At 41.6% G+C, this 15981-nt stretch overlaps 1 protein-coding gene across 1 annotated transcript; it reads right to left on the bottom strand.

Annotated features, from left to right (window-relative positions):
• Nucleotides 1–72: 72 nt before the first annotated feature.
• Nucleotides 73–5779, bottom strand: LOC139419606 (5-hydroxytryptamine receptor 2A-like). Its single transcript, XM_071169585.1, has 3 exons — nt 5291–5779; nt 3139–3339; nt 73–2607 (listed from the first exon to the last, which is right to left on the bottom strand). The coding sequence occupies exons 1-3, from the start codon at nt 5649–5651 to the stop codon at nt 1844–1846; spliced, it is 1326 nt and encodes a 441-aa protein (XP_071025686.1). The 5' UTR covers nt 5652–5779; the 3' UTR covers nt 73–1843.
• Between the last annotated feature and the right edge of the window lie 10202 nt (nt 5780–15981).

Raw genomic sequence — 15981 nt, 5'->3', positions numbered from 1 at the left:
CCACGACGCATGCGTACATGGGCTCATACGGACCACCACCCTGTGTTTCAAAGATGCCCAGACCCCACAGAACCGAGAAAAAGCAAAACAATTTAATAGGCAAAATGACATACATGCTTTATCTGTCAAACAACAAAGAGCAGACGCATAATATAATGGCATACTGTAGCTGTGACAAAATGGCTTCATCCAATATGCAGGCCATGTTATGTGATAATCGCATGTTCCATGCATCAGGGTGGGGGGCAGTACTAGTGTGCTATGCTGTGGGATCTGTGGGAAAGGGGAATACAAGTGACTCTTATTGTCGAGGGTGAGAAGTGCCTGTGTTGAGTGTCTTTGTGTTTGTTTGTGTAGTACAGCCTATTAAAGTGGAAAGAATTAATTCATTCATAGCTCAGTGCGGAATTAACCAGAAGCTTGGATGAACATTCATTCTTTCTCTTGCATTCACTCTACATCTCACCCACTAATGACAATGCAAAAGAGTCTAAAGTCATAAATATGTATGTAGATCAACAATGGCTCTTGTAGTTGTACCTATACAGTTCTTTATATTGGCAATAGGGTGATACTTGGTATTGCAATACACCGTATCTAAGAGGCTGAAAGCAAATGTGTACCATTAAATCTTTAAGCAAAAGTATTCTGTTGAAAGGATAGGGGCATTTCAACATGGTTTATTCTTGATATCTAATGCTAATGAGGTGACCTTTGAAATGTTTTAAGTCCTTGTTGCTGCACGCATAACATGGTTTCTAGTAAAGGGCAAACCAACCATATACCCAAGACTAATGATGGAAGTTGGAAGACAATACCAATTCAAATATTGTATATCTGAAATCCTGCACAATAATAGCATGCGCATGATCATTCACATTGAGTCAGTGGCGGACAATCGTCTGATCAGAACATGATTACAAAATAAGAAAATAACACGGGCCCATCCCGACCCTCGGAGAGATTGGGGATTGGTGATCTTCGAGAATCCTGCAGCAGTAGCGCCATTATGTATATTGCATGTTAGAACTGCGGAAGAAGACGACACAGATCATATCATATTAATCTGTCAGGAAGAATGTACCAAAATGGTAACAGTCCTCTGGGAATGAGGAGGGAGACATATCTGTGTCCAATGGGACATACGCTTCCCCTTCAACGGCCACTTGAAGCTATCAGACAGGCAGAAAAAGAAGAGACCAAGTAAGAAGTGAAACGTTTGTGTGCTGCATTCTATGTTCCCACATGGTGGCACTGTGGCTCTATGATTGGAGAGATACATCAGGTGGTTTCCCCTGTCATGCCATCCGTGACCTCTCACAGCCCTGTCAATGAGAGATGCAAACAGCAACAGCAGCGCAGTTAACGGACATTTCACCACAATCACCACACTGAGTATGCGCTTATTACTCACTAAATGTAATGCAAATATTAAAGTTTGACGCACAGTATCAAATGTCTTCAGTCACATTGTGCAGCCTTGTAGACTAATACATATCTCATATTTACGTGTTTGGGCAGGGAGACATTGAGTACATCTCCTGTGTTCGAACAGGGAGTGTGGGGGGGGGGGGGGGGGGGGGGGGGGGATCCAAGCAGTGACATGAAGCCACGGCTTTGTCACCACACTGTTTTGGATGTAGAGAGAGAGAGAGAGAGAGAGAGAGAGAGAGAGAGAGAGCCTGGAGGCCAGCTAGCTAGTTCAGACACAGCTGACGTGCTCAGCGGGGGGTGGGACGGACGCTGACCAACTTCTCTAACGTCCCAGAACTTTTTTTTTACACTCTCTCCAACCTCATTCTGCCATTAACACACCCCATTAATCCCATTGTGTCTGCTACAGTTACAGCCGGCTGGCATCTTTCCCGCAGAGAATAGGGGTGACGGTGTAAACAGGAAAGACAGGGTAGGTTGGGGTGCTCTTGGCTGGCGGGCTGTGGTAGATACACCGTAGGTAGCGGTGGAAGGCCTGTCTGTAGGTCCTGTTGAATAGAGTGTAGACCAGTGGGTTGACACCAGAAGAGGCATATCCCACCCAAACGAAGACATTTAGGAGCACTGCCAACACAGGCTTATTGCACAGGCTTATTATCGAGTCCTCACACAACACGCTCAGCACATTGGTGATGAAGAACGGACACCACATCATCAGGAAGAGGAAAAACACCACACCCAGGACCTTGGAGGCTCTCCTCTCATTTTTGATTGATTGAGCCACGCCAGGTTTCCCACCAGGTCCCCCTGGCTCCTGCCTCCCTGCTGGAGAGACGGGTTGCGAGGAGGCTTGAGAGACAGAAATATTGAAGGTCTCGGGACTAGGGTCCTGTTTGAGGAGGCTAAGACTGTCCCCTGCGGGGAGCCTTGGGGTGATCCCGAGTAAGGTAGGCCGGTCGATCGAAGCCATGCCTCCGTGCAGGTAATCAGAGGCTTGGCACTGCAGCACGCGCACGGTCAAACAGTAGCTGACCACCATGACGACCAGAGGGACGAAGAAGGCTACGAAGGAGCCAATCAGGACGAAGCTGTGCTCGTTCAGTACACAGATCCCATTGACAAACACCTTCCTCTCATCATACAGGCCAATCACAGGGATGGGCATGGAGATCACTGTCAGAGAGAGAGAGAGATGGGCAGGAAAGGACAATGAATATCACATTTAAACCAATGCACAAACACAGCTACATCTATCTCAAAACGTCATGTTATTAAATTAAAGGGGGGGGATCATAGTGATTCATACTGACCACCAGAGGCTTTCAAAAAAGGACACGAGGGCAGAGAAAATAGATAGGATTTTTTTTATTTTTAGATGAAGTCGACAGGCTCACAGGTTGCCTAGCTATCCGATTTCCGCAAAACCAAAAAGCCTTGAGCCGTGGAGACCATGATAGCCTGTCCCGTCGGCAACCATTTAGAGCATCACTCAGGGTGAAGATGCCATGAGGCTCCCCTTGAGAGCCCCATGAGAGGTGAGAGAAAAGCATTCCTTCTTGACAGACAGTAGAGAAAGAAAAAGAAGGTTTCAAAGTAACTCACTATCTCTCGCACGCAGACAACACCGTGGGAGCAAATGATTTAGATCTGTTGTTTTTTTTGTTTGTTTTTCTATTTCCAGTAGCTATGTCAGCAGAAACTCACCTATGGAGATGCTCCAGACGAGGGCGATCTTAGCCTTGGCTTTGGAGAGGGAGTTGGAGCGGCTGTGTTTGATGGGGTTACAGATGCCCACATAGCGGTCCAGTGAAATGGTACACAGGTGCATGATGGATGCTGTGGAGAACAGCACGTCTAGGTAGATCCAGATGGGACAAAGGGGTCTAGGGAAGGGCCACAGGTAGTCTGAAGAATGGACAGGCACAGTTCACCAAGAATTACTGACATTTCATTATCAAATAGGAACACCTGCTTTGTGACCATGCAAACAAATCCAAAGTCATTTTTCATTCTCATTCAGTATATCATCAAATAGACAGCATTTTGGTACACCAGAATTACATTCATTTCCAATGAAACGCTGCGTTTGCCTTGCAGCGTTGCCTTGCAGAGTCAGTTGCAGTTGCAGTGCATTCGGGGTGGTGCGTACGTTGGATTTACCGAACGTATTCGTCAAACTGTACGCCTAGACGTCTTGACAGAAACTGTAGCAGAAGATGAATGTTGAACTTTTGTTGCGTACATATCCAGATGATGCTGCGTACAATGATGCTGCGTACTATTTTGCATACAATATATGACATTCGCGGTTACTACGTTAAAAACTTTCACATGCTGAATTGCATTTTTAAATGTGAAAAACAGTCACATGTGAAAATCACATTTGCTGTCTCACATGTAAAAAAAAAACGCATGTAAAAATCTAATTTGCAATTCCACATTGTGAAAGTTTTTCACATGTAGAACTGCATTTTTTTTTGTCACGCGTGAACTTGCAATGCCACATGTGAAAGTGAAAATCTAATTTGTACTTTCACATGTCAGAAAACTCCACATTTACTCCAATATTTGTAAACAAACTCAATTTAATCAAACACAGTATAGCCTAAAACCATGGTTAATGCTATAATTGGGATAACATAGATGGTCAGTCCTTGCATCCATAGCGTAGTCTATGGATTTGAAAGTGGTTGCTTTTCTCCAGCCTCATCCCTCAGCTTTTTACAGAAACTGTGGAGGGGAGTACTATTTTGGTTCTTAATTGTAAATGTTTCAATTATGGATTCCCGCTTAGAACACATTTAACAGAGTAATGATGTTATTATATGATGCAATCCTCTAGTGTGTGAATTACCTTTGTGACATTAATATCAAGCAAAACTTCTGAAGTCGAGAATACTATTCTTAGTATTGCAAACAAAAATAATGATATTGAAAGAAAAAAACATAAACCCAAAAGTATTGATAGCAAAACAAAATATTGCAAATAAATAATTGATAAATGCAAGAGCAAATAAATTGTAAATGGATGCAAAAAATAGTTTTCAGCAAAACATTTTTTACGATAACACAATTAAATAAAACGCCTCCATATTTCCTGCATTTTTCCCTATATTTGTTTATGTTACACTGGCCTTCAATTTCACTGCCTTTTTTCTAGTTGCACCCTGCATCCCACTGCGGGTTTGTCTCTGAAGTTAAGCAAAGTCGGTCCCTGGATGGGAATTTTTATTAAATTGAAGCTCATTTACTGCATTTTTATGCACATTTTTTTTTTAAATGCAATTTGGAGCACATCAAAAACAAGCCAAATTGACTCTAGCCATTATCACCTTGTTGCCGTAGGTCATTCAGGTCAGTCAATAGGGGACTTAACATTCGTCAAACTCATCATACAAGAATTAGCTGCTACGCACTAGCTCAGCACCGGGATTAAAACTCTAGTTTAATTTCATGTCAAATCAAACAGCAGCTAACTAGCCAAAGCTATCTACTACAGCCATCTTTACCTCTGCACTGTTTCGAGAAAAAGTTGCGCTGTTCCCAGCAGCTGCGTTGATGTGCTCTCCATAAAACCAGTCAGCCATACACACAGCGTTCCATCCCGCTGCCAGGCATCCGCATGGTCGGCCTGAGTACCGCTAAACTGCATTTGCCATTGAAACGGGATTGGAATCATTTTAGTAGCCTATTTCTAAATTGAAGGTGTTGAGCTAGGGCCATACCCTGCCATACCCAATTGACGCCCCTGCCTCACAGTAAAGCCTTTTATCCCTTGCTGCTTTCAAGAGATCATTATCCAGAGGGCAAACAAACACTGCTTTGCAATTCTAAAAGAGTTCAACCTACCACCTACCATAGAGAATGTTAATCAGTGAGACCGGCATGACGAGAAAGCCCACGAGCATGTCTGCCACAGCCAGGGAGCGCAGGATGAAGCTGGTGGCATTCTGCAGCTTCCTCTCCAGAGACACAGCCAGGATGAGCAGGATGTTGCCTGCCACAGTGAAGAAGATGACCAGCAAAATGAGCAGAGCAGGCCAGTTCTTCTCCTTGTCAGGTGTCTCTGGTCTGGCGTCAGACTGATTCCATTCCATGGGGAAACTCAGATTAAAGAGAACGGTAGTGCTCTTTGGCAGAGTCATCCTGTCACTGAGCGAGGCTAGGGTGGAGCCAGCCTGGACCCTCCAAGCAGGGTTGCTGCTGTGCTCAGCCATCACCTGTGTTCCAAGGCACCACTAGGGAGCCCAACAAATATTTATGCGATGTCAATGGCAGACTGGAGGTTAAGTTCTTTGTGTCCTTGGATGCTCCTGTTGTTTATTATGATTATTTTATACCAAATCTGCAAAAGAAACCGAAACATTTCTGAGTTAGTCCCATTTCTTGACACGATAATTGTTATCCCAATGGTTGAACTCAACTATCACTACAGCTTTGACCAATTCCCAGAAGTTTGTAAGACCCTGGTTAATGATGAATTAGACAAAGCCCCCAGTCGGCAATAGGTTACTTCTTTATTCAGAGAACGTTCTGAAGTCAAAAATGCAAACACAGTCATTTTATAACTTCTACACACACACACACACACACACACACACACACACACACACACACACACACACACACACACACACACACACACACACACACACACACACACACACACACATACACACACACAGTTTTCTCACTTTTCTACCAGCCAGTTTCTCGCCATTCCTCTCCTCCCTAGATTAGAGAGGCCTTGGAAGGGCCCTCTTTCCCATTGTCAGCTTTTTCAGAGTTATAACCAGGTCATGTGTAGTCTAACAGCCTCTGTTTTCTCAACCAAACATTTATCCCTCTTACTGTAACTTGTCCCACACACACATTATTGGATTATAGTCTTATTTTCTAATATTGAACTGTAGTCTTATTATTCTAATACATTTCACACCGTTAAATATGTTTCAGGTTGGAATTCTTTAGTCATTACTTTAAACATATACATTCCTTTATCATTTATGTAAACACATTTCACATTTTTCCCCTCAGGGCAATACTAGTATGTTATTTTATTTCTTGAAATGACGTGTTACTAGAAATGAAGTGCTATTTGCATGTGCATATCATACAGAGGACAGCTTTAGAGGGGACAGCAATAGGGGTGATTCTCTAATTGCTATGGTTTAAATCCACTGTTCCTGACAGATGGGCTGGATGCTCTGGGCTCTCTACTGGTGCCAAAGAGGATGTGCAGGGAGTGACCATGGGACATGGATCCGGTTCTGATCCACCGAGTCAAGGAACAGCAGGACCGCTACAGAAATGATGCCTAGAATTTCTAAGCAAACAGCTGGAGGCAGGGTTTCTCCTATTGAGCTCCATTTTTATGGAATGGTCTGGTTATTCAGGTGAGAGACGCAGACTCGGCCTCGACCTTTAAGTCTTTACTGAAGACCCATTTATTCAGTGGGTATGATTAAGTGTAGTCTGGCCCAGGGGTGTGACAGTGAACAGAAAGGCACTGGAGCGACGAACCTCCCTTGCTGTCTCTGCCTGGCCGGCTCCCCTCTCTCCACTGGGATTCTCTGCCTCTGACCCTATTACGGGGGCTGAGTCACTGGCTTACTGGTGCTCTTCCATGCCGTCCCTAGGAGGGGTGCGTGACTTGAGTGGGTTGAGTCACGGACGTGATCTTCCTGTCTGGTTTTGCGCCCCCTCGGGCTCGTGCGGTGGAGGATATCTTCATGGGCTATAGTCAGCACTTGTCTCAGGATAGTAAGTTGGTGGTCTGTTGATATCCCTATAGTGGTGCTTTGGCAAAGTGGGTGGGTTGTATCCTGCCTGGTTGGCCACAAGGTCCCCCGACCCACCCCTGTCTCAGTCTCCAGTATATATGCTGCAATAGTCTATGTGCCGGGGGGGGGCCTAGGGTCAGTCTGTTATATCTGGTGTAATTCTCCTTATCTGGTGTCCTGTGTGAATTTAAGTATGCTCCCTCTAATTCTCTCTCTCTCCCTCTCTCCCAACCCTCCCGGAGGACCTGAGCCCTAAGATCATGCCTCAAGACCACCTGGCCTGATGACTCCTGGCTGTCCCCGGTCCAACTGGTTGGGCTGCTGCTCCAGTTTCAACTGTTCTGCCTGCGGCTAGGGAATCCTGACCTGTTCACCGGACATGCTACCTTGTCCAGGACCTGCTGTTTTCGACTCTCTCTCTTTCTCTCTACCGCACCTGCTGTCTCAATGTCTGAATGCTTGGCTATGAAAAGCCAACTGACAATTACTTCTGAGGTACTGACCTGTTGCACCCTCTACAACCACGGATTATTATTTGACCCTGCTGGTCATCTATGAACGTTTGAACACCTTGAAGAACAATCAGGCTTTAAATGGCCGCGTGCTCTTACAATCTCCACCCGGCACAGCCAGAAAAGGACTGGCCACCCCTCAGAGCCTGGTTCCTCTCTAGGTTTCTTCCTAGGTTTCGGCCTTTCTAGGGAGTTTTTCCTAGCCACCGGGTTTCTACATCTGCATTGCTTGCTGTTTGGGGTTTTAAACTGGGTAACTGTATAGCACTCTGTGACATCTGCTGATGTAAAAAGGGCTTTATGAATAAATTTGATTGATTGATGCAGTCTGACTAAGAACAGTAATGAGGGCAACCCTCACTCGGGTGGCCCTGACATGTCTGCCTCTGTGAATAAAGTAGAATGGAATAGATAAATAGAGCATTGGACGCCTCATTTAATTAAACATGCAAAAGTTTGAGAATAAACAGCAGGATAAGGCAGTTTATGCAGAGAAGATGACTCAAATCTGCAACAAACCAAAAAAATCATAGACTTGATACAGCACTTGGCTATTGAAGAAGACCCCAGATGGTATTGCATGCTGTTCTTCTGTAAGAACAGCCTAGTGCTGATGTGTACCACATTTGTCTATGTGCCACACTGGGAGTCTATGCTGTGTCTACAGTATGATAGCCAGACTACAAGGCACTACCACCGTGAGAACATGCATGTGTCACACCATGCCGTGCTATAATCCCAAACATTGTCAATGCACTATCCTTCAAAGGGGCAAAACGAATAGTGAATGCCGTGGCAGTGGTAAATGAACCAAATTGAGTTGTTACACCAGTAATTTAACATATAAAGAATCAAGAGGGAGACAAATTATAGGTAGTCTGAGTTGATTTTAGTACCTGGCTGTCTTCATTCCTCCGTAAATTTGTAATTAAATTGAAATTATTATGTAGTTCATAATGAAAGGACATTTCTCTATGTGGTTGTAACATTTTTCATGAGGGCAAATCAAGTCTGACATTTCAACTTAGAAATTACAAACTTAAGAAGCCTTTTTAAAACTCAAATACACCACAAGTTTGCATTTCCTGCCGCGCAGGAAAATACTCAGCAACAAAAGAGTGATCAAATTAAGATCCTACATCTGCATGTCTAACTCCATGTACATAACCTGTGTTATATCTTTCTGTGTTATAAAAGTCTTAAGTGTGTTGATGATATATCCAAATCTCTTCCAAGCTTTTGTAATGCCAAGTATGGTATGATAACGCATGATAAAGGCGTTAGCTAATACACTAACACATCTGGCTGTATAATAATAGCCCTAAGTTTGTAACTCAAGAATTCATTCCACTTCAGTTAGGCCTACCATAATCAAGCGTCATCAGACAAACATTACAGTACTGACAGACAGAACACGGACTGAGGGCCTGGGAAGAGCCATAGGCGGGACAATGTCCTAGAGGGTGATGCTATGACTGGCCTCCCAGGAGAGGAAAGGCTACTGTGAGACTGCTCACTTACAGTGGTTCTGAAGAGACTGTAATTAACTTGACATCTAGAGCTGGCAGGACTCATAGGGAAATGTCAGGAAAATAACCTCACACTCAACGTCAACAAAACTAAGGAGATGATTGTGGACAGGAAACAGCAGAGGGAGCACCCCCCTATCCACATCGATGGGACAGTAGTGGAGAGGGTAGTAAGTTTTAAGTTCCTCGGCGTACACATCACAGACAAACTGAATTGGTCCATCCACACAGACAGCATCGTGAAGAAAGCGCAGCAGCGCCTCTTCAACCTCAGGAGGCTGAAGAAATTCAGCTTGTCACCAAAAGCCCTCACAAACTTCTACAGATGCACAATCGAGAGCATCCTGTCGGGCTGTATCACCGCCTGGTACGGCAACTGCTCCGCCCACAACCGTAAGGCTCTCCAGAGGTTAGGGAGGTCTGCACAACGCAACAGCGGGGGAAAACTACCTGCCCTCCAGGACACCTACACCACCCGATGTCACAGGAAGGCCATAAAGATCATCAAGGACAACAACCACCCGAGCCACTGCCTGTTCACCCCGCTATCATCCAGAAGGTGAGGTCAGTACAGGTGCATCAAAGCTGGGACCGAGAGACTGAAAAACAGCTTCTATCTCAAGGCCATCAGACTGTTTAACAGCCACCGCTAACATTGAGTGGCTGCTGCCAACACACTGACTCAACTCCAGCCACTTTAACAATGGGAGTTGATGGAAATTGATGTAAAATATATCACTAGCCACTTTAAACAATGCTACTTAATATAATGTTTACATACCCTACATTATTCATCTCATATGTATATGTATATACTGTACTCTATATCTACTGCATCTTTATGTAATACATGTATCACTAGCCACTTTAAACTATGCCACTTTGTTTACATACCCTACATTACTCATCCCATATATATATACTGTACTCTATACCATCTACTGCATCTTGCCTATGCCGTTCTGTACCATCACTAATTCATATCTTTATGTACATATTCTTTATCCCTTTACACTTGTGTGTATAAAAAAGACTCAACAACCCTGAATCAATTAACAGCAGACCAAAAATAATCTGTAAAAACAGAAATCACCCAAAACTAAATATCAGATACTGTTAAAACATTCACACAGAGAAAAACACCACGATTGGATGGCTTTCCCATAGAATTTCATTTAACATTTTGGGACAAAGTAGCACCCCTATTTACACAAATGACAACACATATGCCACTCAATTCAGTGCTTCCTAGTTCCATGAGTCAACATTTTTTTTCTCAGTTATATTAAAACCAGGAAAGTCTGGAGAGAAAATCTGGAGAGTTCCCAGACAATAAAATAATAAAATAATAACAAAGCTCATAAGAAATAGAAGGGCAAAAGTCTTACCAGACTTGACACATATCAATCAAACAGGGTTTATTAAAAATAGACACTTAATAACAAATACAAGAACGTTTCAGTTTAATACAATCCCGAAAAAAACAAGATATAGATCCAGCAATAATGGCTGTTGATGCGCAAAAGGCTTTTGACCATCTTGAACGGCCTTTTCCATTCAAAACTTTAGAAGCTTTCAACTTTTCATCTGAAATAATACATTTAATTCAAATATTTTATAAATGTCCTAAAGCAAAAATATACACACATAGTACATTTATCTGATGAAATTGTCTTAGAAAGGGCCACAAGACAGGGATGTCCTCTCTCCCCCCTCCTGTTTGTGCCAGCAATTAAACCGCTTGGAGACAGGTCCCAAACGTAACAGGTATCAGTATTGGTAAACATGAATATAAACTAAAATTATTTGCAGATGATCTCCTGATATACCAGACCAATATTGAAAACTCAATGCCCCCTTGCTAAAAATATTTACAGAATATTCTCAGGGCATAACATTTGTGTGGATTCTTTTTTTATAATGATCTACAGCATTCTGTTAAATGGACCACAAAAAAACATAAAATACTTAGGACGCTTAATAAGTGACAACAAATACAGTGGGGCAAAAAAGTATCTAGTCAGCCACCAATTGTGCAAGTTCTCCCACTTAAAAAGATGAGGGAGGCCTGTAATTTTAATCATAGGTACACTTCAACTATGACAGACAAAATTAGAAGAAAAAAAATCCAGAAAATCACATTGTAGGATTTTTAATGAATTTATTTGCAAATTATGGTGGAAAATATTTGGTCACCTACAAACAAGCAAGATTTCTGGCTCTCACCGACCTGTAACTTCTTCTTTAAGAGGCTCCTCTGTCCTCCACTCGTTACCTGTATTTTATGGCACCTGTTTGAACTTGTTATCAGTATAAAAGACACCTGTCCACAACCTCAAACAGTCACACTCCAAACTCCACTATGGCCAAGACCAAAGAACTGTCAAAGGACACCAGAAACAAAATGGTAGACCTGCACCAGGCTGGGAAGACTGAATCTGCAATAGGTAAGCAGCTTGGTTTGAAGAAATCAACTGTGGGAGCAATTATTAGGAAATGGAAGACATACAAGACCACTGATAATCTCCCTCAATCTGGGGCTCCACGCAAGATCTCACCCCGTGGGGTCAAAATGATCACAAGAATGGTGAGCAAAAATCCCAGAACCACAGGGGGGACCTAGTGAATGACCTGCAGAGAGCTGGGACCAAAGTAACAAAGCTTACCATCAGTAACACACTACGCCGCCAGGGACTCAAATCCTGCAGTGCCAGACGTGTCCCCCTGCTTAAGCCAGTACATGTCCAGGCCCATCTGAAGTTTGCTAGAGAGCATTTGGATGATCCAGAAGAAGATTGGGAGAATGTCATATGGTCAGATGAAACCAAAATATAACTTTTTGGTAAAAACTCAACTCGTTGTGTTTGGAGGACAAAGAATACTGAGTTGCATCCAAAGAACACCATACCTACTGTGAAGCATGGGGGTGGAAACATCATGCTTTGGGGCTGTTTTTCTGCAAATGGACCAGGACGACTGATCCGTGTAAAGGAAAGAATGAATGGGGCCAAGATGAAACGTGGCTGGGTCTTTCAGCATGACAATGATCCCAAACACACAGCGCGGGCAACGAAGGAGTGGCTTCGTAAAAAGCATTTCAAGGTCTTGGAGTGGCCTAGCCAGTCTCCAGATCTCAACCCCATAGAAAATCTTTGGAGGGAGTTGAAAGTCCGTGTTGCCCAGCAACAGCCCCAAAACATCACTGCTCTAGAGGAGATCTGCATGGAGGAATGGGCCAAAATACCAGCAACAGTGTGTGAAAACCTTGTGAAGACTTACAGAAAACATTTGACCTCTGTAATTGCCAACAAAGGGTATATAACAAAGTATTGAGATAAACTTTTGTTATTGACCAAATAGTTATTTTCCACCATCATTTGCAAATAAATTCATTAAAAATCCTACAATTTTTCTAATTTTGTCTGTTATAGTTGAAGTGTACCTATGATGAAAATTACAGGCCTCTCTCATCTTTTTAAGTGGGAGAACTTGCACAATTGGTGGCTGACTAAATACTTTTTGCCCCACTGTATATAAAGATAACGTTATCCCATTACTTAACAATATGAAATCCAATCTAATTAAATTGAACAATCTTCCCATAAACCTTACAGGTAGAATAAACCTCTTCAGAATGGCATGGCTCCTAAAGTATTTAATACCAATTAAATAAAGTATATTTGGTCATAATCGACTTTATATGGGCAAATAAAACTCATAGAATAAAAAGGAACGTTTACATCTTTCTAAGTCTGAGGGTGGTTTTAACCTTCCAGATGTGGAATTGTGTCAACTCGCAACCCAGGGTTTTTTCTTACTACTTAAATGCACTAAAGAAGAACCATAGGTACACATTGAAGATGCGCACGCTCCTCCCCAGAATATTTTCACGTGTCTATTTTCAAAGGGTAAAGCTAAGAATATGAACAACTTCTTAGTTAAGAACACTATAACAATATGGAAGAAAATTAAACATATTCTACAAGAACCAATACCACTCCCTAAAAACACAACTCTATGGAACAATCCTTGGATAGTTTTTCAGAATTCACCGATAAATTGGTCCACATGGAAAACTAAAGGCATAGAAACTGTGCATGTCTTGGTAATAAGAAATACATTTATTTCCGTTGATTAAAAGGCAATTTTGGACTGACCAATGTAGATATTTTCAAATACATGCAACTTAAAAGTTTCATATCAAGAAATGTAGATTTGAAATCCTTTGGACAGCAGGGCAATCTTGAGGGAGTCCTCTTCTGAGTCAGAAAAGGATGTTCATATGATAGGAAAGATATGCAAAACCTTGCAGAGAGCCTATCCAACTGACAATCTCGTATAAAAAAAAATGTATAAACTATTGGAACCAAGACTTAAAAAGAACTGATATTGGCACAATATGGAGGGAATGTGAACATAACTAACAACATTACAGTTAATGAAAATGTACACTTAATCCAGTATAAACTAATATATAGAATTCATAAATTCTACAGCACAATGGCAGAGTAATGTCTTAAGCGTGAAACTAACAATGACTCAATAATCCATGCCTTCTGGGAATTCTATAAAGTCAAAAAGTTATGGGCAAAGTTAGAAAGTTGGCTGTCAGAAGTATTGCAATGTAAATGTACTTTAAATGTGTCTGAACATTTCAAGACATGACATATAAGGGTGCAGTGAGATACCCGATGGGTTGGATGATACTTTTCTCTTCAGTCATCTTGAAAAATGCATACTTAAAGACTGGAAATCAACCAATCCTCCATTGTTAACACAATAGAGCCCCACATTGGAGGTGTCATAATACCCATAAAACCTAGCGGTCAAATTGATAAATGTTCCCAATTGTTTTACAACCACAATTTTTTCCCATACGGGATTTTAGAAACATTTATAATAAGGGCTGTGATTCGCGTAGGCTTACCTTGGCATGACATTTTGATAACCAGGTAGCCTAGTGGTTAGAGTGTTGGGCTAGTAACCCGAAAAGTTTCTAGATTGAATCCCTGAGTGGACAAAGTAAAAATCTGTCGTTCTGCACCTGAACAAGGGAACCCACTGTTCCCAGGCCGTCATTGTAAATAAGAATTTGTTCTTAACTGTCTTGCCTAGTTAAATAAAAAAAATATGTACATCTCTCCCAGGCAAGGTGACTTCTTTTTTTAATATTAGGCTCTATTTACTCTTAGATTCGAAAATGCTAATTAGCTTTAAAGTCGACATCATGCAAAACTACAAATTCCTGCAAGCTCCTGCACTTCATCTCTAGCTGACACCTTTGCTAACAGTCATTTTGTCAATTTAAAAGTTGCACAATACTTTTCACAGAATTGTCCATTTAAAGAAATGTTGCCAATTAATGAATTACTACATTTAGCTAACATTAGACAGTTAATCCAGAGATTCTTACCTTTGCCTCGATTAGGCAGTCTTGTCCAGATCATCATGGCATTTGTAGTTCTTTATGATAGCCACATTAGCAGCTAATTAGCATTTCATATTTGGGGGGTAAATACAGGTGAATATATTGATAAAAGTCTCCTTGTCCTAGAGAGATTTACACGGTTATCAAAACGTCATGCCAGGCTAAGCCTACACGAACACAGACCTTATTTTAAGTGTTTCTAAAATCCACTATGAGAAAAATGTATGGTGGAAAAACGATTGGAACCATTTCCCTGTTTGACCTCTAGATGTTATGGGTATTATGACTCATACTGTCATACTCTATAGAAAGGTCAAACGCTTTATTATCTAAATGTTGAAAGTGTGTGGGCGACGGAGAGAAACAAAATGGTGCAGTTTGAGGCCATGTGGCGGAGAATGATGTGGGCGTTGGAGATGGGGGTGTGAGCAGTTGGCTCTGGGCAGGGGGGATTCTGTGGATGTTTGTGTGAATCTGTATGTTGTCATTTGTATGTGTATGTTTTGTATTGTTTAAAAAATGATAGTAAATGTCTTACAAGTCTTACAAAAAAAATACTATAGTGGTATGACTAATAATTTTGCTCACAATGTAAATTCCCTTCATTTAAATTGAGTAACAAAACCAAACCAAATTATCAACGGAATTTTCAAATGTATTACATATTAAAAGAGTGGGATTAGCTAATCATTTGTGACCCGTTTTTAGGAAACTAGGCGTAGGTCACTACTTCACAGGAGAAACGTTTGAACGCAAACTTTGTTTTTTATGCCTTATCGAACATGTGAACTTTCATATGCCTTAATAACAATAACATCTGTAACTACTAATAAAATTGTTAAATTACAAGTTTAGTTGGTTTAGCCACAGAAATAAACAGCAACCTTCCTACTAGCCATGATTGGCTGAGATAATGAGTGGGCTGGACATGCCGAGAGATGAGTTTGGATTGGTCTGCCATATAGCATGCGTCTCTCTATTTGAGCTCCTCTCTAACACAGCTTTTCTTTTTTTTTTATGTATCGCGGTATTTTAGTTGCCTTCTCTGTTCTTATTAATCCATGGAATATATGAAATACTTTAGTTAAATACTTTCTAGAATTCCAAATAATAGATATATATCTCAAAATCCCCAAAACATATCACCACAACTCTACTGGGTCACTGCTGGGACAAGCCAATTTGCTTAATCTTAGTACTTTAAACAATGTGTAAACATAACATTTTGCAGTATAAATGACTTGCATTATGCTTTATTATTGATTAACAGTTCAATATGAACAAAAACATATATG

The sequence above is a fragment of the Oncorhynchus clarkii genome, chromosome 10 (assembly GCF_045791955.1).
Source record: "Oncorhynchus clarkii lewisi isolate Uvic-CL-2024 chromosome 10, UVic_Ocla_1.0, whole genome shotgun sequence".
NCBI lineage: Eukaryota > Metazoa > Chordata > Actinopteri > Salmoniformes > Salmonidae > Oncorhynchus > Oncorhynchus clarkii.
The sequence above is the reverse complement of the archived record's forward strand: the minus strand, read 5'-3'. Positions and strand labels throughout refer to the sequence as shown.